The sequence below is a fragment of the Tachyglossus aculeatus genome (genome assembly GCF_015852505.1).
Source record: "Tachyglossus aculeatus isolate mTacAcu1 chromosome 12 unlocalized genomic scaffold, mTacAcu1.pri SUPER_6_unloc_1, whole genome shotgun sequence".
NCBI classification, from domain to species: domain Eukaryota; kingdom Metazoa; phylum Chordata; class Mammalia; order Monotremata; family Tachyglossidae; genus Tachyglossus; species Tachyglossus aculeatus.
Window position 1 is genome coordinate 16,885,093 of NW_024044828.1, and position 22,755 is coordinate 16,907,847.

At 46.8% G+C, this 22,755-nt stretch overlaps 1 protein-coding gene across 1 annotated transcript in view; it reads right to left on the reverse strand.

Moving 5' to 3' along the window:
• SALL2 (spalt like transcription factor 2) overlaps positions 1-15,844 on the reverse strand; it is a 28,560-nt gene extending 12,716 nt beyond the window's left edge. The window contains exon 1 of the mRNA XM_038741056.1: positions 15,722-15,844. Within this exon, the coding sequence (XP_038596984.1) occupies positions 15,722-15,794 (73 nt within the window). The 5' untranslated portion in view covers positions 15,795-15,844. The remainder of the gene's footprint in view (positions 1-15,721) is intronic.
• Between the last annotated feature and the right edge of the window lie 6,911 nt (positions 15,845-22,755).

Consider the following 22,755-nt stretch of genomic DNA (forward strand, 5'->3'; position numbering starts at 1 on the left):
GGGCTCACAGTCTTAATCCCCATTTTACAGATCAGGTCACTGAGGCCCAGAGAAGTGAAGTGACTTGCCCAAAGTCACCCAGCTGACAAGTGGTGGAGCCGGGATTTGAACCCATGACCTCTGACTCCAAAGCCCGGGCTCTTTCCACTGAGCCGCGCTGCTTCTCACTTATATACATATCCGTAATTTATTTATTTCTATTAATGTCTGTATCCCCTCTAGACTGTAATTTCTTTGGGGGCAGGAAACATGGAACACGTCTGCCATCCCTGTTATATTAATAAAAATAATAATGGCATTTATTAAGAGCTTACTATGTGCAACACACTGTTCTAAGTGCTGGGGAGGTTACAAAGTGATCAGGTTGTCCCACGTGGGGCTCACAGTCTTTATCCCCATTTTACAGATGAGGGAACTGAGGCACAGAGAAGTGAAGTAACATGCCCAAAGTCACACAGCTGACAATTGGCAGAGCAGGGATTTGAACCCATGACCTCTGCCTCCAAAGCCCATGCTCTTTCCACTGGGCCATGCTGCTTGTCTGATTGTACTCTCCCAAGTGCTAGGTACAGTGCTCAATATATACGCTTAGAACAGTGCCCAGCACTTAGAACAGTGCTTTGCACATAGTAAGCGCTTAATAAATGCCATCATTATTATTATTATATACGATCGACTGATTGAGGGAGACCAGGTATTTATTCTCCATTTTACAGATAAGGATACTGAAGTTGAAAACAATCAAGTCACTCATCCAAGTTCACATGGTAGGAAAGTGGCAGAGCCGGGATCAGATCTAGAGAAGCAGCGTGGCTCAGTGGGAAGAGCCCGGGCTCGGGAGTCAGAGGTCGTGGGTTCTAATCCCGGGCCCGCCACTTATCAGCTGTGTGACTTTGGGCAAGTCACTTCACTTCTCTGGGCCTCAGTTACCTCATCTGGAAAATGGGGATTAAAAGCGTGAGCCCCACGTGGGACAACCTGACTACCTTGTACCCCGCCTCTGCTTAGAACAGTGCTCGGCCCATAGTGAGTGCTTAACAAATGCTATTATTAAATACGATTGATTATTATTATTATTATTATTATTATATCTCAGCGTTTAGAACAGTGCTTGGCACATAGTGAGTGCTTAACAAATGCCATTATTATTATTATTATTATCTCAGCACTTAGAACAGTGCTTGGCACATAGTAAGCACTTAAGTACCATAATAATAATGCTATCATGATCATTAAAACAATAATAATTATTAAATCATATTATAGTTTATGTATTCTATTTAACAAACCTATATTTTTGTATGCATTTATATATTTTATTATATATTATATATTATAATTATATAATTATATTTTATAATTATTAAAACAATGATAATGCTATTATTATGGTACTTGGTAAGTGCTTACTATAATTACTATATCACTATACTATATTTTATATATGTATAGTAATTTATATATAGTAATTACTATATCTTACTATAATTACGATAGAGCCCCCTCCTTCCTCTCCCCCTCCTCCCCCTCCCCACCCCCCGCCTTACCTCCTTCCCCTCCCCGCAGCACCTGTATATACGCACATATGTTTGTACAGATTTATTACTCTATTTATTTTACTTGTACAGATTCGCTCTATCGATTTTATTTTGTTAAGATGTTTTGTTTTGCCGTCTGTCTCCCCCTTCCAGACTGTGAGCCCGCCGTCGGGTAGGGACCGGCTCTAGATGTTGCCAACTTGGACTTCCCAAGCGCTTAGCGGGAAGCGTTCAATAAATACGATGAAATGAATGATGATGATGATGATTATTATTAACTCAGCTTTCCCAATGCCCAGTCCTGTGCTCTTTCCACTCCACCAGGATGCTGTTTTAGGCTACTTTTTTTTTGGCCTCTCCCCCTCCAGCTGCAGGCTTTGTCTTAAAATCTTCAAAGAGGCCTGGGGCCAGACTTCCTAAGGGAGCAGCGATCTGGTCTGCTAACTCCATTGTACTCTCCCAAACTCTGAAATAGTGTTCGGCCAGAGATAAGTGCTCCATGAATTCCACCGATTAATTCACTGATGGACTGGTTGATTTCCCCATCCTGCTCTGGCCTTTAGTGAGTAGGTGGGCTTCAGAGGGAGGGGGAAGAAAGGGGTGCTTCCCTGGGGCTGCCAGGGGATAAGGGAGCAGCAGTCACCCAAAATAAGAGAAGCAGCACGGTCCAGTGGCTAGAATCAATCGTATTTAATAATAATAATAATAACAATGACATTTATTAAGCGCTTGCTATGTGCAAAGCACTGTTCTCAGCGCTGGGGAGGTTACGAGGGGATCAGGTTGTCCCACAGGGGGGCTCACAGTCTTCACCCCCATTTTCCAGACGAGGGAACCGAGGCCCAGAGAAGTGAAGTGAGTGGCGCAAAGTCACACAGCTGATAAGTGGTGGAGCCGGGATTTGAACCCATGACCTCTGACTCCAAAGCCCGGGCCCTTTCCACTGAGCCACGCTGCTTGAGCGCTTACTGTGTGCAGAGCACTGGGCTAAGCGCTTGGGAAGTCCAAGTTGGCAACGTATAGAGACAGCCCCTACCCAACAGTGGGCTTACAGTCTAGAACTTGGGAGTCAGAAGGACCTTGTTTCTAATCCCTGGGAGTCTTATTGTTCCAGTGAACTCTTCCAAGTGCGGAGTCCAGCCCTCTGAACTCAGTGAGCGCTCAATAATAATAATGATAGCATTGATTAAGCGCTTACTATGTGCAAAGCACTGGGGAGTTTACAAGGTGATGAGGTTGTCCCACAGAGGGCTCACCGTCTTAGTCCCCGTTTTACAGATGAGGGAACTGAGGCCCAGAGAAGTGAAGTGACTTAATAATAATGATGGCGTTTATTAAGCGCTTACTATGTGCAGAGCACTGTTCTAGGCGCTGGGGAGGTTACAAGGTGATGAGGCTGTCCCACGGGGGGTTCACAGTCTTAATCCTCATTTTACAGATGAGGGAACTGAGGCCCAGAGAAGTGAAGTGACTTGCCCAAAGCCACGCAGCTGACAAGTGGTGGAGTGGGGATTTGAACCCATGACCTCTGACTCCAAAGCCTGTTCTCTTTCCGCAGAGCCACGCTGCTTCTCTGGCCTGCTGCTTCAACTGTGTGGATTTGAACCCATGACCTCTGACTCCAAAGCCTGTGCTCTTTCCACTGAGCCACGCTGCTTCTCTGGCCACGCTGCTTCAATAAATACGACTGATTGATTGATAATCACATCTGCTTTGTGACCTTGGGAAAGTCACTTCACTTCTCTGTGCCTCAGTTACCTCATCTGTAAAATGGGGATTAAGAGTGTGAGCCCCGTGAGGGACAGGGACTGTGACCAACCCGATTATCTTGTAAAATAATAATGATGGCATTTGTTAAGCGCTTACTATGTGCAAAGCACTGTTCTAAGCGCTGGAGGCGGATACAAGGTGATCAGGTTGTCCCAAGTGGGAACAGTGCTTTGCACATAGTAAGCGCTTAATAAATGCCATCGTATTATTATTATTATTATTCTCTGTGCCTCAGTTCCCTCATCTGTAAAATGGGGATTAAGACTGTGAGCTCCACGTGGGACAACCTGATCACCTTGTATCCCCCCAGCGCTTAGAATAGTGTTTTGCACATAGTAAGTGCTTAACAAATACCATCATTATTATTATTATTATTATTATTATTAGTTTACCTGATGAACGTTTGAGGGGTTCCAAGGCAGACATAAAGACAATAATACCTTGCAATGCCATAGCCCCGATGATCTCAAAGCACCGTGGGATTCTGATGATATATAATAATGATAACAATAATAATGATATTCGTTAAATGTATGTTCCAAGCACTGTACTAAGCGCTGTGTTGGATATGAAATGATCAGGTCCCACATGGGGCTCACATTCTAAGTAGGAAGGAGAAGAGATGAGGGAACTGAGGCACAGAGAAGTGAAGCGATTTGCGCAAGATCACACAGCAGGGAAGTGACGGAGCTGGGATCCTCAGACCCGTGCTTTTCCACCAGGACATGCTGCTTCTATGAATAATAATAATAATAATAATAATAAATGGCATTTGTTAAGCGCTTACTATGTGCAAAGCACTGTTCTAAACGCTGAAGTCAGATGGAGTGGGGTCCAATCAGTAGTTCTCTGGCTCTTTACTTCCCGTTCCAACGCTTGCTTTTTAAGTTCCTCCCAGGTCTGAGCAGCCACAGATTCAGTGAGATTAATAATAATAATAATAATGGCATTTATTAAGCACTAACTATGTGCAAAGCACTGTTCTAAGCGCTGGGGAGGTTACAAGTTTGTCCCATGGGGGGCTCACAGTCTTCATCCCCATTTTACAGAAGAGGGAACTGAGGCACAGGAATAATAATAATAATAATAATGGCATTTGTTAAGCGGTTACTATATGCAAAACACTGTTCTAGGTGCTGGAGAGGATACAAGGTGATCAGGTTGTCCCCCGGGGGGGCTCACAGTCTTAATCCCCATTTTACAGATGAGGTAACTGAGGCACAGGAATAATAATAATGATAATGATGGCATTTGTTGAGCGGTTACAATGCGCAAAACACTGTTCTAGGTGCTGGAGAGGATACAAGGTGATGAGGTTGTCCCCCGGGGGGCTCACAGTCTTAATCCCCATTTTACAGATGAGGTAACTGAGGCACAGAGAAGTTAAGTGACTTGCCCACGGTCACGCAGCAGACATGTGGCAGAGCCGGGATTCGAACCGCACTTATCAATGATCACAATTATTAAACGACCCCGTGAAGGACAGACGCTGTGTCTGACCTGATGGTCTCGTGTCTACCCCGGTGCTCAGTACAGCGCTTGGCACAGCGTAAGCGCTATCAAATGCCGCAATTATTAAGTGGCCCAAAGTCACCCGGCAATTCTCAAGCCATGAGGATTCAGGTTTCCTGCCTCCCGTTGCGGCGACGCGCAGTTCCTGCCGGTCCCTGGATTTCTGGGCCTCCTGGGACAAGGGGAGGAAGTCTGAGGAGACCCTCAACTGAGCATTTGGTAAAGAGCGGGGACTATTTGATACCAGTTGTAGTTTTGCCAAGTCCTCAAACAAACCAAAAAAAAAAAAAAAATCCCCCCCCCCCCAAAAACAAAACCCTTTCATTTTCTCCTGGGAAACACTGTCCCCTTTCTTGCTTTTTAATGAAACCGGCTTTCTGATGAGTAAGTTGATCTCTACTTTTCTTTGCGGTAAATTTAGCTCCCAGTGAAAGGTGCAGGATCAGCAGCTCCACGAAAGGAAGGAACTATTTCGCTTGTCAGCTCTCCGCCCCGCGGGCCCTTCTTGAGCGGATCTGGGTATTTTCAGAGCAACTCAATCAATCAATCAATCGTATTTATTGAGCGCTTACTGTGTGCAGAGCACTGGACTAAGCGCTTGGGAAGTCCAAGTTGGCAACATCTAGAGGCAGTCCCTACCCAACAGTGGGCTCACAGTCTAAAAGGGGGAGACAGAGAACAGAACCAAACATACTAACAAAATAAAATAAATAGAATGGATATGTACAAGTAAAATAAATAAATAAATAAATAAATAAAAATAATAATAAATAATAAATAAATAAACTCCAATAGAGTCCCTTCCACCCATAATTCTGATAGCCATTGGGCGCTTATTATGTGCCAAACATTGTCCTAAGCACGGGGGTAGATACAAGGTAACTAGGTCCTATAGGGTTCACAGTCTATGTAAGAGGGAGATCAGATACTGAGTCCCCATTTTGCAGTTGAGGCAACTGAGCCCCAGAGAAGTGAGTGACTTGTCCAAAGTCATACAGCCAATAAGTGGCAGAGCTGGGATTAGAACCCAGGTCCCCTGATTCTCAGGCCCGTGCTCCATCCTCTAGGCAACACTGCTTCTCTAGGCTGTGGTCCTGTGTCGTTGCTGCAGATAAACTACAGAAACCGTGAGCCCTGTGGAGAAAAGGGACTGTGTCCTAGAGGATAGAGGAGAGAAGGACCTGGGTTCTAATTCCTGCTCCTCCACTGGTCTGCTGTATGACCTTGGGTAAGTCACTTCGTTTCTCTGGGCCTCAGTTCCCTCATCCATAAAATGGGACTGTGAGCCCCTCCTGGGACATAGGAAGTGCTTCATAATAATCGACTTGTATCAATCCCAGCATTGAGTCAGTTCATTTCTCTGGGCCTCAGTTCCCTCATCCGTAAAATGGGACTGTGAGCCCCTCCTAGAACATAGGAAGTGCTTCATAATAATCAGCTTGTATCTATCCCAGCATTGAGTCAGTTCATTTCTCTGGGCCTCAGTTCCCTCATCCGTAAAATGGGACTGTGAGCCCCTCCTGGGACATAGTAAGTGCTTCATAATAATCAGCTTGTATCTATCCCAGCATTGAGTCAGTTCATTTCTCTGGGCCTCAGTTCCCTCATCTGTAAAATGGGACTGTGAGCCCCTCCTGGGACATAGTAATTGCTTCATAATAATTAACTTGTATCTATCCCAGCATTGAGTCACTTCATTTCTCTGGGCCTCAGTTCCCTCATCCGTAAAATGGGACTGTGAGCCCCTCCTAGAACATAGGAAGTGCTTCATAATAATCAGCTTGTATCTATCCCAGCATTGAGTCAGTTCATTTCTCTGGGCCTCAGTTCCCTCATCCGTAAAATGGGACTGTGAGCCCCTCCTGGGACATAGTAAGTGCTTCATAATAATCAGCTTGTATCTATCCCAGCATTGAGTCATTTCATTTCTCTGGGCCTCAGTTCCCTCATCCGTAAAATGGGACTGTGAGCCCCACCTGGGGCATAGTAAGTGCTTCATAATAATCAACTTGTATCAATCCCAGCATTGAGTCACTTCATTTCTCTGGGCCTCAGTTCCCTCATCCGTAAAATGGGACTGTGAGCCCCTCCTGGGACACAGTAAGTGCTTCATAATAATCGACTTGTATCTATCCCAGCATTGAGTCACTTCATTTCTCTGGGCCTCAGTTCCCTCAGCCACAAAATGGGACTGTGAGCCCCTCCTGGGACATAGTAAGTGCTTCATAATAATCGACTTGTATCTATCCCAGCATTGAGAAATACCATTTATTATTAGATATTATATAATAATAATAATAATAGACTTGTATCTATCCCAGCATTTAAAGCAGTGTTTGACACATAGTAAATGCTCAACAAATACTATTAAAAAAAAAGATCCAAACACAGAATTTCTGACTCCTGTAGGGCATATCTGCTCCAGGCAGTAGTATTAGCCTCTCTGGAAGGACTGGATGTGGGCCCGAGATGGAGAGTTGCCTATTTTAATGACACTGCACGGGGTAAGTGCGTGCTCTGTGCCAAGCACTGTGCTAAGCGTTGGGGAGGGATGGAGGTGCAGCAGAAGAGCGCCAGCCTGGAAGCCGGAGGACCCAGGTTCGAGTCTAAGCACCACCTGCCACGTGACCGTGAGCAAGTCACTCTCTGACCCTCAGATTCCTCTTCTGCAAATTGGGGATAATAATAATAATAATGGTATTTGTTAAGTGCTTACTATGTGCAAAGCACTGTTCTAAGCGCTGGGGGGGATACAAGGTAATCAGATCGTCCCACGGGGGGCTCACAGTCTCAAGCCCCATTTTACAGATGACGTAACTGAGGCCCAGAGAAGTTAAGTGACTTACCCAAAGTCACACAGCTGACAAGGGGCAGAGCCGGGATTAGAACCCATGACCTCTGACTCTTAAGCCCGGGCTCTTTCCACTAAGCCATGCTGCTTCTCTGTATTTGCCTTCCTTCTTACCTCACAGGGTTATCGTGAGAGCAAAAATAAGAGCATTAATGCGAGAGCGTTGGGGGAATACAAGTGCTAGACAAAAATCAAAGTATTAATAAGCAATATGATCAGATTGAATTTGGGCTCTGTTTGTTCCACCCGGGGCTAAGGTCTTTGAGGATAGGAAATGTGTCTACCAACTCTGTTCTGTTGTATTCCCCTAAGCGCTTAGTACAGTGCTCTGCGCACAGTAAGCGCTCAATAAATACGATTGAATGAATGAATGCATAAAATAAGCACTCCATAAATACCACTGATTGATTGATTGATTGACTGAAGGACAGGAGGTAACCCATTTAACAGATGAAGAAACTGACAAGGAGAGGTTAAGTGATTTGCCCAAGGTCACCGGGCTCTTTCCAGTAGGTTACGCTGTCATCTAGAGAAGCAGCATGGCTCAGTGGAAAGAGCCCGGGCTTTGGAGTCAGCGGTCATGGGTTCGAATCCCGGCTCCGCCACCTGTCTGCTGTGTGACCTTGGGCAAGTCACTTAACTTCTCTGAGCCTCAGTTATCTCGTCTGTAAAATGGGGATGAAGACTGTGAGCCCCACGTGGGACATCTTGATCACCTTGTATCTCCCCCAGCGCTTAGAACAGTGCTCTGCACATAGTAAGCGCTTAACAAATGCAGTCATTATTATTATTATTATTATTATTATATTACCTTGAAACCTAGCACCATCGGTGGGTTGCTGGGGGACTGGGTGGCCAGTACAGAGGTCTTTCTGGTGCTTGGACCAGGGTGGGGGGAGCCAGTCTGAGCAGGCATTCCTCACCATCCAGAAGCAACGTGGCCGAGTGGATAGCGCACAGGCCCGGGAGTTGGAGGACCCGGGTTCTAACCCCAGCTCCGCCACTTGTCTGCTGCGTGACCTTGGACAAGTCACTCAACTTTTCCGGGCCTCAGTTACCCCATCCGAAGAATGGGGATTAGGCCCGTGAGTCTCATGTGGGACACGGACTGGGTCCAACCTGATTATCTTGTATCTACCCCAGTGCTTAGTACAGTGCCCGGCATATAATAATAGTAATGATGGTATTTCTTCATTCATTCATTCATTCATTCATTCAATCGTATTTATTGAGCGCTTACTGTGTGCAGAGCACTGGACTGAGCGCTTGGGAAGTACAAGTTGGCAACATATAGAGACGGTCCCTACCCAACAGCGGGCTCACAGTCCTTTGTTAACGTTTGTTAAGCAGATGGAGAAGCAGCGTGGCTCAGTGGAAGGAGCACGAGCTTGGGAGTCAGAGGTCGTGGGTTCAAATCCAGGCTCCGCCACTTGTTGGCTTGTGACTTTGGGCAAGTCACTTTACTTCTTGGGGCCTCAGTTACCTCATCTGTAAAATGGGAATTAAAACTGTGAGCCCCCCATGGGGCATCCTGGTCACCTTGTAACCTCCCCAGTGCTTTGCACATAGTAAGCGCTTGACAAATACCATTATTATTATTATTAAGCGCTTACTATGTGCAAAGCACTGTTCTAAGCGCTGGGGAGGTTACAAGGTGATGACGTTGTCCCACAGGGGGCTGGCAGTCTTCATCCCCATTTTCCAGATGAGGGAACTGAGGCCCAGAGAAGTGAAGCGACTTGCCCAAAGTCACACAGCTGACAGTTGGAGGAGCCGGGATTTGAACCCATGACCTCTGACTCCAAAGCCCGGGCTCTTGCCACTGAGCCACGCTGCTTCAAATATCATTAAAAAAAAATTGGGGCCCTCCTGGATGATCCTATTCCCGGCCACCTCACTCTTGGGCTGACCTGCCGAGCTTTGGGGCAAGTTTCCACAGCTGGGGCGGTGGCACTGGCTTCTGCTCCATGAGTCAGATCCATGGCGGTCCCCAGTCAGGATCCACCCTCTTGTCTTCAAGACGGCAATGAGCGCTTTCTTTTTTTCACAGTATTTCTTAAGTGCTCACTACATGCCGGGCACTGTACTAAGCTCAGGAGTCGATACAAACTTAAAAGGCTGGGCCCAGTCCATATCCCACACGGGGATCCCAGTCTTAATCCCCATTTTGCGGAAGAGGTGACTGAGGCCTAGAGAAGTGAAGTGACGGGCACACAGCCGAGAAGCGGCGGAGACAGGATTAGAACCCAGGTCTGTGTTCTATCCACCGGGCCACGCTGCTTCCCTTCGTGGGGACTGTCCCCTCCCGACTGCAGGATGTGAATTGATTTCATTGTTCGTTACTTTTGTCGCAGTAGCCGCGTTCTCCATTCCCATTCACCTCCGGCCCTCTTTGGACTGTTGCCCTAGTTTCTTCCTCTCTCTAAATATCCGAGTTTCTGATTCTTTCCCAGTCTGGCTGTTCTGCGTATAATCACAAAGAGGCCCTTAACATTCTTCAATCCAAGTTTCTGGTCTCTAAAGGGGCAAACTGAATCTCCTCCTGCTTAGGTCACTGCCTCCAAGAGGCCTTCCCTGATTAAGCCCCTCGTCCCCCTCTCGATCCCCCCCCGTCTTACCTCCTTCCCTTCCCCACAGCACCTGTGTATACGGATATACTTGGGTAGGGACCGTCTCTATATGTTGCCAGCTTGGACTTCCCAAGCGCTTAGTACAGTGCTTTGCACACAGTAAGCGCTCAATAAATACGACTGAATGAATATATGTTTGTACATATTTATTACTCTATTTTACTTGTACATATCTATTCTATTTATTTTATTTTCTTAATATGTTTGGTTTTGTTCTCTGTCTCCCCCTTCTAGACTGTGAGCCCACTGTTGGGTAAGGGCTGTCTCTATATGTTGCCAACTTGGACTTCCTAAGCGCTTAGTACAGTGCTCTGCACACAGTAAGCGCTCAATAAATATGATTGATTGATTGATTGATTGATTGTTGGGTAGGGGCTGTCTCTATATGTTGCCAACTTGTACTTCCCAAGGGCTTAGTACAGTGCTCTGCACACAGTAAGCACTCAATAAATACGATTGATTGATTGATTGATTGATTGAAATGGAAGGATCCACGTATGTGAAGTGTAGCTGGTTACTAACAGGGTCGCTATGGGAAAAAATGGAATAATAATAATCAATAACTGTGCTATTTGTTAAGCGCTTACTATGTGCCAAGCACTGTTCTAAGTGCTGGGATAGCTACAAGGTAATCAGATTGGACACAATCCCTGTCCCACGTGGGGCTCACAATTTTAATCCCCATAATAATAATAATGATGGCATTTATTAAGCGCTTACTACCTGCAAAGCACTGTTCTAAGCGCTGGGGAGGTTGTCCCACGGGGGGCTCACAGTCTTCATCCCCATTTTACAGATGAGGTAACTGAGGCTCAGAGAAGTGAAGTGACTTGCCCAAAGTCACACAGCTGACAATTGGCGGAGCCTGGATTTGAACCCATGACCTCTGACTCCAAAGCCCAGGCTCTTTCCACTGAGCCACGCTGCCCATTTTACAGATGAGGTAACCGAGGCCCAGAGAAGTGAAGTGACTTGCCCAAGGTCACACAGCAGACATGTGGCAGAACCAGGATTAGAACGTCTTCTGATTCCCAGGCCCCTGCTCTTTCTATTAGAAAAAAAAGCTGGAGTCCTACGATGTGGCTTACTATTTAATAGGGGATCAATCAATCAATCAATCAATCATATTTATTGAGCGCTTACTGTGTGCAGAGCACTGTACTAAGTGCTTGGGAAGTTCAAGGTGGCAACATATAAAGTCCCTACCCAAAAGTGGGCTCACAGTCTAAAAGGGGGAGACAGAGAACAAAACCAAACATACTAACAAAATAAAATAAATAGAATAGACATATATACATGTCCCCCTTTTAGACTGTGAGCCCACTGTTGGGTAGAGACTGTCTCTATATGTTGCCAACTTGTACTTCCCAAGCGCTTAGTACAGTGCTCTGCACACAGTAAGCCCTCAATAAATACGATTGATGATGATGATACATGGGATGGAGGAGGGTTCAAATTCTTCCCTCAAAAGTTGAGCCTTTCAGAGTTTCTAAGTGTGCATGGGAGGCAATCTCTTTCTGGGGGTCAATCGCTCAGGTGAGACAGCCTATAGTCAAAGCTGAGATGCTAAGGTGTTATTTTTATATATATAATGGCATTTGTTAAGCACTTACTACAGGCCAGACACTGTACTAAGCGCTAGGTAGATACATGATAATTGAATTGGTCACAGTCCCTGTCCCACACTGGGCTCACAGTCTTAATTCCCATTTTACAGACGAGGGAACTGAGGCATAGAGAAGTCGAGCGACTTGCCCACAGCAGACAAGTGGTGGAGGCGGAATTAGAACCCAAGTCCTTGTGATTCCCAGGCCCAAGCTCTAGCCACTAAGCCATGACGCGTCCCTCTAGACTCTAAGCTCACTGTGGGCAGAGAATGTGTCCACCAACTCTGTTGTATTGTAGTCTCCCAAGGGCTTAGTAAAGGGCTCTGTCCACAGTAAGCGTTTAATAGATATCTCTGACTGATTGATTGATTGCCACCAATGAGCTACTTCCTCTTCTAGGTCTCTCACTGTGGTCTGTAGGATTTGGATGACACCCAGTGGAGATGGCTTGGGGGGCTTCATCTTCATGTCCCTGGGGCGCTGGGTTGTAAGCAGCGTGGCTCAGTGGAAAGAGCCCGGGCTTTGGAGTCAGAGGTCATGGGTTCAAATCCCGGCTCTGCCAATTGTCAGCTGGGTGACTTTAGGCAAGTCACTTCACTTCTCTGGGCCTCAGTTACCTCATCTGTAAAATGGGGATTAAGACTGTGAATCCCAAGTGGGACAACCTGATCACCCTGTATCCTCCCCCGCGCTTAGAACAGCGCTTTGCACATAGTAAGCGCTTAACAAATGCCATTATTATTATTATTATTATTACACATCAGCATTAGAAAACACTGCTTCCTGAGCCCCTGATCTGGCACCTGGACACGCTGTTTCACACTGGCTGGAAGTCAGAAGGACCTGGGTTCTAATTCTCGGCACCGCCACTTCATTCATTCATTCAATCATATTTATTGAGCACTTACTGTGTGCAGAGCACTGGACTAAGCGCTTGGGGAGTACAAGTTGGCAACATATAGAGACGGTCCCTACCCAACAGCGGGCTCACAGTCTGGAAGCACTTGCCTGCTGTTTGACCTTGGGCAAGTCACTTCACTCCTCTGGGCCTCAGTTCCCTCATCTACAAAATGGGGATTAAGACGGTAAACTGTGTCCAACCAGATTAGCTTGTATCTACCCCAGCGCTTAGTACACTGCCCGGCACATAGTATTCAATTCAAGTGTATTTATTGAGCGCTTACTGGGTGCAGAGCACTGTACTAAGCGCTTGGGAAGTACAAGTTGGCAACATAGAGAGGCAGTCCCTACCCAACAGTGGGCTCACAGTCTAGAAGGGGGCCGGGGGGAGTCTAGAAGGGGGTTAAGTAAACCCTTAATCAATACTGTAACAAATACCATAGCTGCAAGTCCATCCATTGCAAAATGACTCCCGACCTACTGAACCATAGGTCTTTTCCCTGGCAGGGAGAGGAGGAGAGTTTTAACCTATAAATTCGTGCTATTGGGTGGTAGGTTGCCCTGATTTCAGTGTCTCCCGTCTTCCAACTTTACCTGAAACCTCCCCAGTAATTCCTGAGAATCAATCTTGCTTCGGATATAGTTGATAATGAGCTAATCCTGCCTTTGGAAAGTGAAAGCATCCACTAGTTCTATTGCGCTGTACTTTATCGGGTGCTTAGTTCAGTGCTCTGCACATACTAAGTGTGCAATAAATACCATTGATTGATTGATTGGTAATGGGCATCCAGATGGACACAGTTCAATCAACCACCCAATGGATGGTATTTATTGAGAGCTAATGGTGTGCAGAACACTGTACTAAGCACTTGGGAGAGTAATAATAATAATAATAATAATGATGGCATTTATTAAGGCACTATTCTAAGCGCTGGGGAGGTTGCAAGGTGATCAGTTTGTCCCATGGGGGGCTCGCAGTCTTCATCCCCATTTTTCAGATGAGATAACTGAGGCACAGAGAAGTTAAGTGACTTGCCCAAAGTCCCACAGCTGACAAGTGGCAGAGCTGGGCTTTGAACTCATGACCTCTGACTCCAAAGCCTGGGCTCTTTTTAATAAAGAAGTGATCCCTGCCACAAGGAGCTAAATCCCTGTCACAAGGAGCTAACAGACTGTTTCACCTCCAGATCTTGTCACTCAGAGGAATATTAATCGGGATATTTGGTAAGAACTTACAATGGGCCAAACACTAGACTAAGCCCTGGGGTAGACACAAGATAATCTTGAATGAATGACAGAGAATGGGCTGCATGCATAACTGCCTCCCCTTCCCCAAATACAGTTGACCCTTGAATCAACCAATCAGTGATGTTTACTGAGCACTTCGGGCACTGTACTGAGCGCTTGGGAGAGTCCAAAAGAGTTGATAGCCAAGCTCCATGCCCTTGAGGAGCTTACAATCACATTCACCAGACTCTCATACTCGGTGTAGATTGGCACCATCCCGCTCAGGCTTCTTACCCACGACCCCGCGTCTAAAGACAAAGATGATGTGAGCTCGTTGTGGGCAGGGAATGGGTCTGATGGTTGTATTGTATTCTCCCAAGCGCTTAGTACAGTGCTTTGCACACAGTAAGCACTCAATATGTACGATTGAATGGATGAGTGAATCCACTCATCTAAATGGATACAAACACCTCCCCAGACTTCCAGTCTCCCCACATTCAAAACTTTAGTAAAATCCCATCTCCTCCAAGAGGCCTTCCCCAGCTAAGCCCTCATTTCCCTTACTCCCTCTCCTTGTTGGGATGCCTTTGCCATTTGGATTTGTACCCTTTATTCCCCCTACCCTCAGCCCCTCAGCACTTATGTCCATATTCTTTCGTCCATGTTCTTGTTTTGTTTTGCTGTCTGTCTCCTCCTTCTAGACTGTGAGCCCACTGTTGGGTAGGGACTGTCTCTGTATGTTGCCAAATTGTACTTTCCAAGTGCTTAATACAGTGCTCTGCACACAGTAAGCGCTCAATAAATGCGATTGAATGAATGAATGAATGAACACCTGAACAGTTCTCCTGGAACTTGGGTCTCCCAAACCGGGTGTCATCAACGTCTTCTGCCCCTTAGAGAGAGACCCTAAAGACACATCTGCTCCCCCCTGCCCATCTCCCCACTGTCTTGAAAACCCCCTCCAAAGGATGCAGACTTAATTTGGCCTCAGCTTGATGGACAGAGTTGCTCTCTCTTCCTCCCTCCCATCCTAAAAGAGCTCTTCCCTCTCATATAAACCGATCTGCTCTCCCTCAATCCAACAATGAGCAACTTTTCTCTTCCCTTCTCCCCCAGGGGAACCTGCCCGTTTATCCGATTCATTCCTCTGCAATCCAACTCCCTTGGAAAGGGAAGAAATCCGCCCGAAGAGACGGTCTTCAAGTCTGAGGTCGTTACTTAGCAACGGCACAAAGACCAGTCAGCGGAGGGGGACATGAAGAGAAACTCTTTGGGGGAGACCCAGACCAGTTTGGAAACTCCATTTTTTTTTTCCAGAAAAAAGAAAGGAAAACGACACGAACGAAAGAATGAGCCCCGGAAAAAAAGAAGAGAGGAGCCCCACTTCTCCCCATCATCATCCCACTCTCAACTTCCATCGCCTCACTCAGTCATTCATTCAGTCGTATTTATTGAGCGCTTACTGTGTGCAGAGCACTGGACTAAGCGCTTGGAAAGTCCAAGTTGGCAACATACAGAGATGATCCCTACCCAGCAACGGGCTCCCGCACCCCTGCACCCCTTTACTACTGGGCTGGGGTTTAAGCCCATCAATCATCAAGTCCCTTCTTCCCCATCTCCCCATCTGGGGACCCCAAGTCCAAGTCTCCCACCCACCGGCCTGTCCCTCTTTCTTGGGGTACCCACCGTTCTCAGAAGTGGTGGAACCATCGCCATCCGAGATTAACTGTTGGGGTTTCCTCTGCTTTCGCCGAGACATGTCCAGGCCTGAGAGAGATGGAGAAAGGAATGGGGCAACCGTCCTCTTGGTCCCCTCTCCCTCTCCGGCCGATGGACGCCCCTCTCTCTGGACAGGTCACCCTGAGACAGAATTGCCCTCTTTCTCTCTCCAAAGACAAACTGACTTTCTCTCTCTGCCTCTCTCACACTCACACACACTCTTGCAAGTCTTTAAAGGGGAGACGCCCCCTTTTTTTTTTTGGCCTCTCCTTCCTTGGGCTTCAACAGTCTCCATTGTAAAAGCAAAAATCCTAACCCTTTTCTTTTGTACCTCAGATGAAAGGATTTAACCCTGTCCTCTCTGAGAAGGCTCTCCCTGCCCTTCTCTTCCCCACTATGTCCAAGCCGGACCTTGCTCTCCCCCTTTTCTTCCTCTGGCTGTTCCCCAGAGACCCCCACAATGGCTTTAGAGGGATCCTCTGACCTGAGGCGAGGCTGCCCAGTTGACACTCTACCAACAGGAATCACCTCAGCGGACAACCAGAAAGCAGCCCCTTTGGTGGCAGTTCTCAATCCCCTCGATCCTGTAAAATAGACTGTAAGCTCCTTGAGGGGAGGAATCTTGTCACCTCCCTGCACACACAGAAGGAGCTCAATAAATACTACGGATTGATGGATAACTGTGGCTCAGGGATCTCTTACCGGGTGGAAGCGTGGCGAAGGATCTGCGTTCTAATCCCCGCTCCGCCATTTGTCTGCTGTGTGACTCAAGTTCTCTGGTCCTCAGTTCACTCATCTGTAAAATGGGGATGAAGGCTGTGAGCCCCAGGTGGGACAGGGATTGCGTGTCCAACTTGATTAACTTGTATCCACCCCAGCACTTGGTGCAAAGTCTGGCACATAACAAGCGCTTAACAGATACCGTAAAAAATAGAAAAGAGAAGCCTACAGTCTCTAAAGAGGACAGCACAGGGGATGGTGGGGGGATTCTGAGGCAAAGTGGGCAGGAGGGACAATCAGTAAGTCTTGATTGAATCATAGAGTCTGGCCCTGACCTCTGAAGCCCTGCCACTCCTCATTCATTCATTCATTCAGTCGTATTTACTGAGCGCTTACTGTGTGCACGGAGCACTGTACTAAGTGCTTGGGAGAGTACAATACAATAAACCGACACATATGCATTCCCTTCCCACAACGAGCTTACAGTCTAGAGGACTTCTTCCATTATCAAGCTGGAGGAAGGGGGAATTTAAGGCAGCCAACTTCAGCTGCTCTTAAGTCTATTGTCTATACTCCTCTTCCTATAACTCAGGGAGTTGCTTAGGCCCCCTCTCCCCTGGAGGCTCTTCTGTTCTCTGAACCCCACCTTCCAGCTCTGAGTCTCCTGAGCTGAGCAGGCTGTAAGGGAGGGGAAGTTCATTCATTCAATCGTATTTATTGAGCGCTTACTGTGTGCACAGCACTGTACTAAGTGCTTGGGAAGTACAAGTTGGCAACATATAGAGACGGTCCCTACCCAACAGCGGGCTCACAGTCTAGAAGGGGCTCACAGTCTAGAAGTTGCTCTTTCTTGTAAGGGAGGGCAGGGGGGAAGACCCCTCGGGAGCCAGGAGTGGTTGTGAAGGTGGGGGCATGGGAGAGATTTAGGGGTGGAATCAATCAATTAATCTTCTAGACTGTGAGCCCACTGTTGGGTAGGGACTGTCTCTATATGTTGCCAATTTGTACTTCCCAAGCACTTAGTACAGTGCTCTGCACACAGTAAGCGCTCAATAAATACGATTGATTGATTGATTGGTGGTATTCACTGAGCGCTTACTGTGGGCAGAACACTTCCCTAAGCGTTTAGGAGAATTCACGGTGAAGCAGCTGTGAGAAGTGGTCTGCTTTAGGGCTCTTAGCCCCACGACTAGAATCAATTAATCAATCAATGGTTATTTATTGAGTGCTTACTGTGTGCAGTGCACTGTACCGAGTGCTTGGGAAAGTACAATAGAATAGAGTTAGTAGGCATGGTCCCTGCTCACAAAGAACTTATAGTCTACAGGGGGAGACTCAAGCGGCGTGGCCCAGTGGAAACACCATGGGCTTTGGAGTCAGAGGTCATGGGTTCAAATCCCGGCTCCGACAATCGTCAGCTGTGTGACTTTGGGCAAGTCACTTCTCTGGGCCTCAGTTCCCTCATCTGTAAGATGGGGATGAAGACTGGGAGCCCCACGTGGGACAACCTGATCACCTTGTAACCTTCCCAACACTTAGAACAGTGCTTTGCACATAGTAAGTGCTTAATAAATGCCATTATTAATATTATTATTATTTCAGAATTAGGGTTTGAGCCATCTCCACCCATTTATCAATCTATCAGTACTACTTATCAAGTCCATACTATGTGTACATAGTATGGACATACTGCTCTTAGTGCTTGGGGGAGGACAATAATGTTGTTTGTAGTATTAGTATTTATTACTACACTTTATTATTACTATTATTATTTATCACTACTATTGTGCTAGTTGGTAGACACACTCTCAGCCCACCTCATTCATCCATTCACTCAATCGTATTTATTGAGCACTTCCTGTGTGCAGAGCACTGGACTAAGCGCTTGGGAAGTACAAATCAGCAACATATAGAGACGGTCCCTACCCAACAACGGGCTCACAGTCTAGAAGGGGGAGAAAGGCAACAAAACAAAACAAGTAGCTTCCAAACTAGCTGGGGTGACAGCCACTGAAATAAATCTCCCTCAGGATTCGGTTGATGATATCTCTTTCATCCTCATCAACATTCCCAGGAGGTAACAGAGAACGATTTTCACTGTCCTAGTGGAGTGATGGAAAGAGAAAGTCACTGTTGAATCATAGGTGTTCAGTACAGAGCTCTGGCACCCTAAAATCTACTTGTTTCCCTGACATATTCCTCTTTGAAAGGCAGGAGGAAGGGATGGGTAAGATTTATACTTGCCCTATGAACCTCTAGGGGTATCTACCTTATCGCCTTCCTAAGAATAATAACAGTGGTATTTGTTAAGCAGTTACTCTGTGCTGTAATAAAGACTGTAAGAAGCCCTGGGGTAGATGCAACATAATCAGGTTCCATATGGGACTCACAGTCCAAGGAGGCAGGAGAACAGGTATTGACTCCCTGTTTCTCAGGTGAGGGAATTTAGGCACAGAAAAATTAAGTGACCTGCCCAAGGTCACACAGCAGGTATGTGGCAGAGCTGAGATTAGAACCCAGGTCCTCTGATTCCCAGCCCCTGCTTTTCTCTCTGGCCTTTTCTGCTGGTCTCTTCCATCTCTCGTCTCTCTCCCTCCCTTTTCACTCTTTTCTCTCTTTCTTGTCTTTTCCTTCTTCCCTCCTCTTTTCTCTCTTTCTCTCCCTTTCCCTCCCTCCCTCTCTATCTCCCCATATCTACTTTTCTTTATCTCATCTTCTAACCCTCTCTTTCCTTCTCCCCTCTCTCTTATCTCCCCATATCTCCTTTTCTTTATCTCGTTTTCTAACCCTCTCTCTTTCCCTCTCCCCTCTCCCTCCCTCTCTCTTAACTTCCTCAAATCTCTCTCTTTCCCCTCATTGTGCAAGGAAGGGCTCTTTCCCCTTCTCTGCTTTCTTCCGCCCTACCCCCCTCTCACCCTGTTTTCCCTTTACCTCTCCATCATGGCCTCTTGACCTCCCTGCAGAGTTACAAAAGTAAAATCCTTGAAGAGATGCTGCTGTGGGAATGTTAATGAGCCCTTACCACAAAGGGGCAAAGACTTTATTTCACTGGGCTGGAAAAAAAGCCCCTTTGAAAAGGAGTTTCTGTGTGTGGTGAAGTGGAGAGGGGAAGGGAGTGGGGAGCCGGGGGGAGGGAGAGAGAGAGAGAGATAGAGAGAGAGAGAGAGAGAGAAGGAGAGACACTCTCCAGGACTAAACACAAGAAGAAAAGAAAAATCCTTTCTTTCTCTGCTTGAGGTTTTTAATTTGGTGAGAATATTCTTTGGTCACCTGACCTTGCAGGCTCAGCTCCGAGGTTCCCAAGCAGCTGAAGAGGGATTCAAGGAGGTCTAGGGAGAATAAAGGGAGGAGCAAAGGGGTGTATCTCACAGAGGGTCTTGGTTTTCCATCTGGGGGGCTGGGGCTTGGGCCTCCCCACCCCGGGGCAAGATCCCAGGCCCTGCCGATCTTTTGGGAAGGGAGATGGAATTCTTCTCAACTGGGCTGTTGGATAGTGCCTCTGTGCATTGCACCTATGTGTACTGCACCTCTGTGTTTTGTGCCTCTGTGTACCACACCTCTGTGAACTGTGCCTCTGTGCATTGTGCCTCTGTGTAATAATAATAATAATAATGGTATTTGTTAAGCACTTACTATGTGCAAATCAATCAATCAATCGTATTTATTGAGTGCTTACTGTGTGCAGAGCACTGTACTAAGCGCTTGGGAAGTAGAAGTTGGCTACATATAGAGACAGTCCCTACCCAACAGTGGGCTCACAGTCTAGAAACAGTCTAGAACACTGTTCTAAGCGCTGAGGGGGATACAAGGTGATCAAGTTGTCCCACGTGGGGCTCACCGTCTTCATCCCCATTTTACAGATGAGGGAACTGAGGCTCTGAGGAGTTAAGTGGCTTGCCCAAGGTCACAAAGCAGACATGCGGCGGAGTCAGGATTCGAACCCATGACCTCTGACTCCAAAGGCCATGCTCTTGCCACTGAGCCACGCTGCTTCTCTGTGTACCACTCCTTTCCGCGTACCACATCTCTACACGTTGCACCTCTCTCTACTGACCCTGTGTTCCGGTGCCTCAATATATCACGCCTCTGTGTTTCGCATCTCTGTGTACCACACCTCTGTGTACTGCGCCTCTGCGTACCAAGTCTCTGTGTTCTGCGCCTCTGGGCATCCTGTCTCTGTGTACTGGGTTTCTATGTGCCGCCCATCCATGCACTGTACCTCTGTGACTTGCAACTCTGGGCCTCGTGCCTCGGTGTACCATATTCCAACCCTGAGTTGCTTCTGGCCTCCCTCAATACTCATTGCTGCAGTTAATGTAAATATTGAATATCCTCCCATTACATGGCACTCCTCTGCCACACTCTGTATTCCTCTTCTCCCTCTCATTCATTCATTCATTCATTCAATCGTATTTATTGAGCGCTTACTGTGTGCAGAGCACTGTACTAAGCGCTTGGGAAGTACAGGTTGGCAACATATAGAGATGGTCCCTACCCAACAACGGGCTCACAGTCTAGAAGGGGGAGACAAGACCACAAAACAAAACGCGTGGACAGGTATCAAGTCATCAGAATAAATAGAAGTAAAGCTAGATGCATATCATTGACAAAATAAATAGAACAGTAAATATGTACAAGTAAAATAAACAGAGTAGTAAATCTGTACAAACATATATGCAGGTGCTGTGGGGAGGGGAAGGAGGTAGGGCAGCGGCAGGAGGTTCCGAGTCATCATCATCAATCGTATTTATTGAGCGCTTACTATGTGCAGAGCACTGTACTAAGTGCTTGGGAAGTACAAATTGGCAACATATAGAGACAGTCCCTACCCAACGTTGGGCTCACAGTCTAAAAGGGGGAGACAGAGAACAAAACCAAACATACTAACAAAATAAAATAAATAGAATAGATATGTACAAGTAAAATAAATAAATAAATAGAGTAATAAATATGTACAAACATATATACGTATATACAGGTGCTGTGGGGAAGGGAAGGAGGTAAGATGGGGGGGATGGAGAGGGGGACGAGGGGGAGTCGGATCTCCCCTCGGATCGCAGCTACCAACTCTATTGTAATGGGCTCCCAAGCTCTTAGTACAGCGTTCTGCACACAGTAAGCACTCAATAAACACCTACGAATGATTGATTGATTCAGTGACTTCTCTTGGTCATTGGTTCCCAATGAGCACCCGTCTCTCTCCTGAGGAAGAGACTTGGGAAGTTTTACATTCTAGCTTCCACCTCCGGGCCAGAGCACTAGAACATCAGCCAAGGGATCCGTGTCTGAGGACTTCCAGTGACCCCAGGCATAATCTGAAAAGGGGAGAATACGCTAGAAACAAAAGACATAGTCTTTTGTTGCCATCTTGTACTTCCGAAGCGCTTAGTACAGTGCTGTACTTAGTAGAGTACAATAGGAAGCTGGGCTAAATTGGCTGAATTGAATTTTACTGTAGGCCTGATGGAGCTCACCTCCTCCAGGAGGCTTTTCCAGACTGAGCCCCCTCCTTCCTCTCCCCCTCCTCACCGCCCTACCTCCTTCCCCTCCATATCTATTCTATTTATTTTATTTTGTTAGTATGTTTGGTTTTGTTCTCTGTCTCCCCCTTTTAGACTGTGAGCCCACTGTTGGGTAGGGACTGTCTCTAGATGTTGCCAACTTGTACTTCCCAAGCGCTTAGTACAGTGCTCTGCACACAGTGAGCGCTCAATAAATACGATTGATTATGATGATGATGACTCCCAGACCCGTGCCCCAACCCCAGGCAGCAGACAAATGCCTGCACCTTTTGACTCCTTTTCGACTGTGAGCCTACTGTTGGGTAGGGACTGTCTCTAGATGTTGCCAACTTGTACTTCCCAAGCGCTTAGTACAGTGCTCTGCACACAGTAAGCGCTCAATAAATACGATTGATTATGATGATGATGACTCCCAGGCCCCTGCTTCAACCCCATGCAGCAGACAAATGCCTGCACTTTTTGACTCCTTTTCGACTGTGAGCCTACTGTTGGGTAGGGACTGTCTCTAGATGTTGCCAACTTGTACTTCCCAAGCGCTTAGTACAGTGCTCTGCACACAGTAAGCGCTCAATAAATACGATTGATGATGATGATGATGATGACTCCCAGGCCCGTGCCCCAACCCCATGCAGCAGACAAATGGCAGCAAACCTCGTGACTCCTTTTAGACTGTGAGCCTACTGTTGGGTAGGGACTGTCTCTAGATGTTGCCAACTTGTACTTCCCAAGCGCTTAGTACAGTGCTCTGCACACAGTGAG